This window comes from Aedes albopictus, chromosome 2 (genome assembly GCF_035046485.1).
Source record: "Aedes albopictus strain Foshan chromosome 2, AalbF5, whole genome shotgun sequence".
Classification (NCBI taxonomy): Eukaryota; Metazoa; Arthropoda; class Insecta; order Diptera; family Culicidae; genus Aedes; species Aedes albopictus.
In genome coordinates, this window is record NC_085137.1 from 377,364,286 (window position 1) to 377,375,257 (window position 10,972).

At 38.0% G+C, this 10,972-nt stretch overlaps 1 protein-coding gene across 1 annotated transcript in view; it reads right to left on the minus strand.

The window, feature by feature from the left end:
- The window catches only part of LOC109422844 (uncharacterized), a 47,725-nt gene extending 37,184 nt beyond the window's left edge, over window positions 1-10,541 (minus strand). The window contains exons 1-3 of the mRNA XM_062853015.1: window positions 10,148-10,541; window positions 9,941-10,078; window positions 9,707-9,881 (exon numbers count right to left, since the gene is read on the minus strand). Coding sequence (XP_062708999.1) covers window positions 9,707-9,881; window positions 9,941-10,078; window positions 10,148-10,218 — 384 coding nt within the window. The 5' untranslated portion in view covers window positions 10,219-10,541. The remainder of the gene's footprint in view (window positions 1-9,706; window positions 9,882-9,940; window positions 10,079-10,147) is intronic.
- Between the last annotated feature and the right edge of the window lie 431 nt (window positions 10,542-10,972).

The window sequence follows — 10,972 nt, forward strand, 5'->3', positions numbered from 1 at the left end:
CTCAAAAAACTAAAATATTTCAAAAAATCATAACTATTGAACCAGTCTTTGTTTTAGATTAAAAGCTATTGAATTCTAGTTTTCAGGAAAAAGTACGCTGAATGGGCCAAATTGAGTTTAACATATCAAAAAATCAGACATGTATGTTTTTTAGTTTTTGAGAAATGATTTTTTGAAAATAAAAGACCAAATTTTCCCATACAAAACATTTTTTTTTGTAATTTGATTATATATTGAATCCTTATACATGTATGGATATCAAAAAGACCAGGGAGTACTCAAAACAGGCATAGCTTTATGAATATTATAATATCAGGCAATTTTAGAGCAGCTAGTGTTAAAATATATGGCTCTCGATATTCAAAAAATCATATTTCAAAAACTAAAACAACATACATCTCTTATTTTTTAATATTTTACGCCAAATTTCCTGAACTTTCAAATTCTTTGGTCCCGAGACCATGAAAATGGCCTATTCAGCGTAATTTTTCCTAAAAACTACAATAGCTTTCAAACAAAAAAAAAAATAAGTTTAAAGTCGGTGGACTGGTTCAAAAGTTATGATTTTTTGTAAATTTTTAAATTTTTAAAACCTTGATTTTTGGGATCACCCTATCTGAAAATTGGTCACCCTAATGACGAAATAAGAAAATACGGGTCTAATTATTTTCGAAGAACTACAAATCCACCAAGATTCACGACAATCGGAGTTGCATTATATCGTTTTTCTAAGGAATGGCTGTATTTTTGTAAACAAAAAAACGGCATTTCTTGGGAAATTCTTTGAGCAATTGCTTCGAAAATTAATCAGTACTTAGATCAGGACACATAAGAGAATTTTTTAAATATTTTCTTCAGTAATATCCTTAAGAATTCCGTCGACAAACCCTTTTGTAATCTATTTGGCAATCCATTTGGTTTTCTTTCATTGATTCACATAGAAATTCATTCGGCAGATATTCAGAAAATTCCCTAGTCTATTCGTTCGTAAACTTCTTTGACAATTTTTGGAAACATTTTTGGTGATTGCTTTCGTAATTTGTTTCGGTATTCCGTCTGCTATTATTTTGCAAATATCATAAGATGTTGAATAGTAAACTAAGAAAACATAAAAAATTACCAACAGAATGGCCGGAGGAAATCTCAGAGGAAGTCTCAAAAACGAAGGTAATTATCACAGAAGTTCCAACAGAAACAACATGAAGGTGCCCTATAGAAATTACCGAAGTTCTTGTCAAACAATTGCTACAAAAATTGCCAAAAAAAATCCCGAAAGATTTGACTAAGGACATTGCAAAGTGATTTCCGGAAAAGTTTTTGAGTATCCAGTTTATAATTGCACTTTAGAAGAATTCTGGAAGAAATAGCCGAAACAAATCTTAGAAGAATAGCCCAAACAATTCCCAAATGAATTCCCAAAATAATTAGAATTGCCAAAGAAATCACCAAAGAATTTTGCAACGAATTTGACGACAGAATTACAAAAAAAAAGAAAATTACCTGAGGGAATTATAAAGTAATTGTCTGATCTCTCAAAGAAATATTTTGAATTATTTTCCATAATTCAATGCTGAACGAGTACTCAAAGAAAATAATGGAAGAAATTGCAAAAATATTGCCAAATAAAAACAAAGAATTGGAAAAAAACATCATTTCCGAAGAAGATGTCTAATAAATTTTCAAAAAAATTAAAAAAAAATGCTCTAAGATTTCAAAGGTACTGCTGAAAATATTACCAAAATAGGAAATCCTAAAGAAATTTAAGGAGATAGTCTCAAAAAGTTGCCTGGAGAGGACCAAAGGAACTTTCGAAGACATTTTCAATGATGTTTCCATATATATCCAAATAGTTTAAGGACAAGGTATTTGGAATACACAGCCCAAATTTTCTCGTGCACAAATCTATGAACCGTCAAATGGATCTGGCTGAAAATGTAACTCAATGTTTACTATGTGGAAGCAAGCATCAAGTTACATTTTCAGTCAGACACCGTTTGATGGTTCTCTAAATTTGTGCTCGAGAAAATTGGAGATGTGCACTTCAAATAACTTGTCCTTAATTAATTGGCACTAAACTGCTGCCGATGTAAAATTGGTTTTGATCTTTTTCAAAGCGAAGTTTCCCATTTTATACAGCTCTTCTTTCTTCTCCTTCCTGGCGTAATGCCTCCACTTGGACAAAGCCTGCTTCCAGCTTTTTGTTTTAGGGACGAATGACCAACAGGTTAAAGCCCCTCGAGGGCCCTCCATAAAACCAAAAACTCACGGTTTTGTGTTCTATGAGCACTTTCAAAGTTATTAACTAAAAGGCTTCTCCACTAGCGTGCACAGGGGGAAGGGGGGGGGGAGTGGCAAGGGCTTAGTATTTCATGCACAACCATTATGTTCTCAGAATCATCTAGGCTTATCTCACCAGCACCATCTTTTAACTAATTAGTGATGTCAGCACCACATTTGAATAGCATGCACCATTTAGTATTTTGTATTCCAAATCTGTATTCCATGTATGTGAACCATGGTGACTTTGGCACCACATTGAATTCTAAGTACCATTTTTGCAATTCGTGCACCTAGCCATACAAAATAACGGCGCAGTATCATAACGACCGAGGCCATAATGTCCCAGGACTTTATGGCGCATTTTCCTGTGGCATTACGTCCGAACATGCAGATACGCTATGAAGTCCAAGGAAAGAAGGCACATAGGATATTATGACGCATCTAAACTTTTGGACGTTATTTCGCGAAAAACGCGACTCAACGATCGGGATAGTATGGCCTCGGACGTTGTGATCCAGCCCCCAAAATAACGAGTATAACTGAATAACGGTGACGACTAATACAGCACACTAACATCATGTACCTTCTTCAAAGCTCTCAATGCACCATTACGATGTCCACGGAATCATCTAGGTAACCACCACAGAACAGATGTGTAATGTATCTTCGAACAAATTTGAAGTTTTGAGGTTTAAGTCATAAAATTATCACTTGGAGAACTAGATTGGAATGAATTTCCATGGGATAATAAAAAAAATCATCAAAGCGTGCTACGCCGCCTCCCTATCTTCGCAGTAGACAAAAGCTTACCTTCCACCACCAGGTTCAGCTATGACGAAGATACATCCCCGTGTATCCACGCATTATGCTGAATTCGTGCAATGTCTTTTAATCAATTAGGTATCTAATACATAATTCTGATATGCACCATCATGAAATTTAAAGCACCATTTCAGCGATTATCATATCATTTAGGCATCTAATGCATCATTATGGCGTGATCATCACTTAAAATATTTTTTTTCTGTATTCTATGCACCATATCCACAATTTGTGCACCTAACCATGCAACATGTTCATAATCTTTGAATTACGGTGACAACTAATGCATCACCTAGCTTCATACACCTTCTCCAAACACCACCTAGCTTCATGCACCATTTTGGCATTTCGCTTACAAAATAGCATTCCATGTACCTGTACCATGTTGATCTCTGTGCCACATTGAGCTTCGTGCAAACCCAACCCCCCTCCCCGCCTCGTACGGGTTTTTCCTATACCTAATACATTGCTTGTCACACTTTCACAAAAAAAAGCGTGGCGTACTTAATGGATGCTCCCTAATATGATACATGTTGAGTATAACAGAATCATGGCGAAGCTAATGCACCATACTGACATCATGCAGCTTCTTTGCATTCCATGCACCAATATGATGTTCACAAAATCATCTAGGCACCATCTTTGAATCAAATTGAAACAATCTTTGACCCCGGGAGTCAATCGCTCCGACCTAGAGGGGGACGGGCCTAAGCCCCAAGCAGCTGGTCTGAGCCTCGGCCGCTTCCGGGGTGGGCACACAAGGCCATCTTTTAACTCCCGGGTCCCAGGGCGTTTAGCAAGGGGGAGTTTTCGGAAGGTGGAGATTCCTATACTAAATATTTACCTTTCAAGTGTATAATATAAACGGATCATAAGCTAACGGCACACGGTTAATCTAGTGGTGGGTGGCTCGGGTGCCGCACGCTGAACGGGTTGATTGTAGGCCAGATAATTGCTGTTGCTGCTTGCGGCGTTCGGGGATCAATGGAAGTGTCACAGGTCCGGTGGCCGCCCGTGATCCCTGCCCCTTCTCTTGGCCATAAAGGGGGGGGGGGGGGGGGGGGGTGGGTGTTGAATGTTGATTATGGTGCGGTACGTCGTGGCTATCCTTCACGATGAAGCGATGATCGGAGGTTGCCTCGATTTCATCGACATGACGGGTCGACCGGATCGTGTCAAGCGATGACTAGTTGGAGAACGCCCTTCTTCCAGATGGGGGGGGGGGGGGGGGGCGTTTTAATTCGGCCGACGGATTGGCGGTGCTCCAAGAATTTGTAGAGGCCTTACTGCCGAAGAGTTCGCTTGGCCGGTGGCACTCCAGACATGCGATTAACTACGTATGAAACGTCGGCTTCTAACTCTCTCGATGGGCAGTGCCCATGTACGGTGGCTGGAAACCCGTAATCCGAAACTGGGAGATCTTCACTTTGGGGTTCACAGGATCCGACACTTCTCGACACAAAATCAGGCAATGCCCATCTGCCTTCTTCCACGAACCGCACACGACTCCGCGAATCACCTCTCCTTCCTCCCTTCCATTCCTTCTTTCGCCTGCGATTTCTTTGCGATCCACATTTTCCGCCCATCTATAGCAGCCCACTTCATAGCAGTCACCGCTATCGCCACCCAAATTGATATGTGCGTTCGACGATTGGCTACCAAGAGTGTTCGCTTGATTCAAGTGAGACGTTATTCTAGCTTCACAATATGATGCCCTAATCTTCCACACCAATAATCAATTGCTATATTGTTACCGTTCGGTAACAAAATATATGTCTAATTGCGAAATAATTAACCATCGTTAAATTGCATGCATTTCCAAAACTTTTCAAGCATAATCGTGGCGTTCACTATATTATCATCTAGGCATCGATTGCACCATTATTACTATATGAAGTTTCGTACATCAAATAGCATTTCATGTACCAGTACCATGCCAACTCTAATGCATCGTACTGACATCATGCACCATCTTTGAATGTCATGCTCCATATCAGCATTCCATGCACCATCCCAATTATCTCAGTATTATCTGGGGATCCTATACACCACGGTGACATCATGCACCTTTATTGCCGCAAGTAATTTGATTTTTATGCATCAACAAATGTTTACACCATCTCCAAATCTCATGCTTCATCTTAGCATTCCGTACACTAAATTGCAATTATTTTCCACGCATGCACTATCTTGACGTTCCTTTGATCATTAAGATATATAAAGTGCCATACTCACATCACAAACCTTTTTAAAATCCTATGCACCTTCTTGGTGTTCATTGTATCATCCAGGCATCCTATATGCCACAATTGAATTTTACATACCGTTTTTGTAATTCGTGCATCAAAATAGAATTCCGTGGATCATTTTCAGTTTTACTCTACCACCTCGGGAAATTCCTGGAGGAATCCCTTGAGAAATTTCAAGAGCAATCCCTGAAGGACCTTCTGGATGAATCCCTGGAGGCATTACTAAAGGAGCGATGGAAAAAAAAAATCTTGAAAGAAGCTCTCAAAAAATGCTGGAGGAGTCTAGAGAAATTCCTGTAGAATTTTCAAGAGAAACAACTAAAGGAATTGCTGTAGAAATCATTAAAAGAATTCCATGGAGGAATTTCAGGAGGAGTTCCCTGGAGGCATTCCGAAAGGAATTTTTGAAGAATTTCCTGGAGGAATTCATAGAGGAATTCCTGGAAGAATTCATGGAGGAATTTCTGGAGAAATTTTTCGAGAAATTCCTGGAAAAGCAGGAAAAGCCAGCAGGTAACCCCTGGAGGGATTCCTGGAGTAAACTCTGGAGGAATCCCTGGAAGAAACTCAGGAGAAATTCCTGGAAGAATCCCTGGAAGAATTTCTGGGGGAATCCCTGAAAGCATTCTTGCAGGAATCTGGAAGAATGCCTGGAGGTTTAAGGGTAGGAATTAATAGAAGAACTTCTGAAAGAATGCCTAAAGGAATTTCTGCAAGAATTTTTTGGAGGGACATTTGGAGGAGTTTCTCCTTGGAGGAGGAGGGACATCTCATTTGGAGGAGGAGGGACATTCCTGAAAGAGTTCGTTGACGAATCCCTGCAAGAATTCCTGGTGAAATCTCTGGAGGAATTCTTGGAAGAATTATTAGAAAAAAATCTTGCAGGAATTCCATGTAGGAATTCCTGGTAGAATTTGTGGAGAGATTTCAGGACAAATTCCTGGAGGAATCCGTGGAGGTATTCATAGAAAAAATCTTGGGAGAAATGCTGGAGGAACCTACGGAAAACTCCTGGGGAAATCCCTGATGTAATCCCTGGAGGAATTTCTGAAAAAAACCGTGAAGGAATCCATGAAATAATTTCTGAAGGAATTCCTGGATGAATTGCTGGAGGAATTTCTGAAGGAGATCTTGGAAGAATTTCTGGAAAAATTACTTGAGGAATTCATTGACGAATCCTTGCAGGAATTACTGGACGAAGCCTTGGTGAAATCTTGGAGGAAGCAGTGCACAATGGGTCACAATGTTTTTGCCTAAACCATAAGTTTTAGATACATAATGTCTTTGGGAAAGTTTCTTCATATTTTTAGACCTTTTTTCTCATTATTTTGAAATTAGGGTGGACCCTCTAGTTTAGCTGATCCAAACATCTGCTTTTTAACAGTTTTATGTACGCTTACAAGGTGTTCTACAAAGTTGTAGAAGAACTTATTTGAAGCAAGTTTGCCGAAGAAATCATTATTCTAGGGTAAGTGTGCCCATCGTTGTGGTATTAAGGTAATTTTTTTTTTCAAAACAATGATCGTACCATCTAATGAAGGATTGCAAAACGTTAGTTGGTAGTTTTCTATCCAAAATTGCTTGGAAAAATATAAAAACTATCGTTTCTCTGTTTTCGATCATAAATCGCTTACCACAACATTAGGCACACTGTTCCTATTATGGAGGTAAAATTTAATTTTGGTTCCTATTGTTGCGGTATCCCATTGAAATCATATGGGATACCGCAACATTAGGAACACTACCGCAACAATAGGAACACAGCAGCAAAAAAATTAAAGAGAATATTTTTTTAAAATAGGTTTTTGGGCAAATCTTGAGCACTCAAATGGTGCAATCTCATAATTTAAGCATAATACATCTATTAAAAATGCCTTTTGGTAACATTTCAGTCGAAAAAGTGCTCAATGGCCACTACCGCAACATTAGGTACTACCACAACGAAGGGAACAATTACCCTATCTCTTATGGTTCCTAACTTATATTTTTTTAAAAGAATCATGTTAGGGTGATCCATGAAATTCAGTTTTCTTGCAATAACTTTTAATCCATTCGTTTCTCGTAAAAACTTCGTTCGAAGCACTTTTAGTACAATCAATGATGCATATTTTTTTCCAAAGAGCTCAATGTTCTATCTCGCATAATTAAAAAGATATTGGCTTTTTTCTTCAAAAAATCACTTTTTTTTTTCAAAAAGTCATATCTTAAAAATGAACACATGGATTTTCAATCGCCGAAATTGTGAGTACCTTTTTTGTTTGAAGCTATTTATTGAATTTTAAAAATACGGTTTTTTGCATAGAAAATCAGTTGTAACTCTTAAAATCAATGAGATGCAAAGTTGGCGTCTTTGACAATATTGTGAGTTTTTGGATGCTCTGAAAGTGCTCAGAACAAAGTATAGCGAAAAAATCAACGCATAAAATTATATTGAATAAAAACGGATTTTCATATAAAAAACGAAACAATTCAAGCAAATTTAACTCTTCTTCGCTAGATAGATCAAAGTCGCTTGATAAATGGTCATCAATTTCATTTTAGAACCAATGTTCATTTATACTGTCATCAATATTAAGGCACAATGTTGGTAAGATATCGCGAATTATGTATCTTAGATAGGCTTTTATGTTAACATCAATATTTATCAGTGATTTACATTTTCGCTATCCATGAATTAAAGAGATAAAATTAAAATTTAATTGACGTAAATTAGCTAAAAATCACTTTTTAAGTTGAGTCTATTGACGGAATGTCTTTTTCGACATGGTTACTTCGATCTATCTAACAAAAACGATTTGTATGTTCTTGAAATGTTATGTTTTCCATATGAAAATCCGTTTTATAATATAATTTTATGCATGGGTTTTTTCGCTATACTTTGTTCTAAGCACTTTTAGAGCATCCAAAAACTCACAATATTGTCGAAGACGCCAACCTTGTATCTCATCGATTTTAATAGTTACAACTGATTTTCTATATAAAAAATCGTATTTTTAAAATTCAATCGAAAGCTTCAACGAAAAAGGTACTCACAATTGTTTCACCATCAATAGAGAAAAGTACGATCTTTTCAATGCAATTTGGCGATTGAAAATCCATTTGCTCCTTTTTGAGATATGACTTTTTGAAGAAAAGTGATTTTTTGAAGAAAAAAGCCAATATCTTTTTAGTTATAAGAGATAGAACATTGAGCTCTTTGGAAAAAATATGCATCATTGATAGTTCTAAAAGTACTCGGAAGAAAGTTTTTACGAGAAACGAATGGATTAAAAGTTATTGCAAGAAAACTGAATTTCAAGGATCACCCTAACATGATTCTTTTAAAAAAATATAAATTAGGAACCATAAGAGATAGAATAATGGTTTCTTCGGCAAACTTGCTCCAAATAAGTTCTTTTACAACTTTGTAGAATATTTTGTAAGCGTACATGAAAATGTTAAAAAGCAGATGTTTGGATCAGCTAAACTAGAGGGACCACCCTAATTTCACAATGATGAGAAAAAAGGTCGTAAAATATGAAGAAACTTTCCCAAAGACATGTATCTAAAACTTATGGTTCAGGCACAAACATTTTTGTCTTCTTAAATGCGGCTCTGGACCCATTGTGCAGTGGAGGCATTCTTGGAAGAATCATTGTGAGAATTTCTGGAGGAGTCCGTGGAGGAATTCCTGGAGGAATTTCTGGAGAAATTCTTGGAGGAGTTCATGGAAAAATTCCGGGTTGAATTTCTGGGGAATTCCTGGACGAATTTCTGGATAAATTTCTGGAGGATTTCTTGGAAGAATTTTTGGAAAAACCCGTGGAGGCATTCAAGAAGAAATTCCTGGAGGATTTTCAGAAGGAATACATGAGGAATCCCTGGAGGCATTCCTGCAGGAATCCTTGGAAATCCTGGAGATAGCTTTGGAAAATTCCTGGAGAAATCCCTGCTGTAATGCTAAGAGGAATTCCTAAAGGAATCCGTGAAGGAATTCCAGCATGAATCCCTGGAGAAATTTCAGAAGAAATTCCCTGAAGGAATCCCTGCAGGGTATATGTACCTAACATTTATATATTGAACCATCATTGTAGTGCCTCCCCTAAGCAAGAACCCTGCGCACGCTAATGAGCTCCTCTGTCAATGACCATTTTGCATATCTTTATCGTGTCGGTCGTGTGTCAAGCATGATATACTAAAAATCCTGGTTTTGTTTTATTTCCGTATCTTTTCTAAATACATATAAATTCAGACGACCAGAAGACAAATTCAATCGTGCAAAAACTATGCTGATCGGTTTGTGCATTCGTGAGTTTCATTGTCTCACGTTTATTTTTATGTATAGAGATGTGTTGAGATTAAAATATTTTACTTACTTCCAATACTTTGGTAATAGCCGCAGATAGATCAGTCACATTCATTCCTTCGCACAATATAGTACAATCACTTTCCATCAAACAGTGGTGAACGGATATTGGCAGCACACCGTTTCTTCCGCTAATCTCCTGCACATTTTCGAATTCCACTGCTTCTGAGGCGGTATCATTTACACTATGGAAAAACCCTTAGATTACGACATTTTTCTTCACAAAACACTATATACTTCTTACCCTGTATCGGTAAACGCATCGGGGTGGTTGTAAAATATATCCCTAATGACCCAACCAATCAGCAAGGAGAAGCAAACGGAACAAAACACGATCGGAAGCCATCGCTTCTTCCTGTTCTTCAAACTCCATTTCGAGCCACTGAAAAATATGATTTTCAAACATTATCACGCTTTTACACCCACGAATTCCATCGCACGAAGAGCACACCTTTTCCCCAATTTGTCATCCTGATGCGGTACACTGATATCGAAGGACTTCCCACCCATTATTCCGCGCATTTAAACTTCAAAGACCCTGACCTTTCGCGAATTCACCTCCGGAATCCGGACGATTCCTGTCGTCGCCGAGATCAAACGAATAACTAAACGCATCGTACCAACTGGGTATCCTTTCATCGCCCGTTTGTCCCGTTATCGCATCGATCTGTCCGCGCGGTCCCAATATAATTGCTCCAAGTGCTTATCTTTGACACGAGCAAAATAAAAGTGCACAATCGAAACGAATTTATTCTAATCAATTGAGCAAATAATATCCGACGCACTCGGTGGCACGTTCCAATATCAAACCGCACATACCTAGTCATTCACGCGGTCCTGCTGGCTTGCTGCTCGCCTTCCGGTTCTATCTTTCGCGGTCGTAAATTTACCCGGAACGACATATGCAAATTGGGAGCGATTTGTGATAGTGCCACAGGCCGATATGATAAATGGACTGATAAAAGCGAAAACATGTTGATTGGCTGTATTGTATCGATTTGATTTTCCGAGTACGATTGTGATGCATGACTTTTCCCTTTTCATTGCATAGTAAGGTATGTTTAGATGAGGGAATCATTTGTCAATGGATCTAACATTTAACGTGACTCAGTTGAAGCACCTGGTTAATTCTTCGCAATTGATAAAACATAGATGTTAAATAGAACAGTTTTTGGTGGTAAAAGATTGCCCAAGAATTCACTGAACACGGGTAAACTCACCACACCGAAGGTTGTTAATGATAGAAGCATACACTGAACAGCAAGAGTTTCGCATA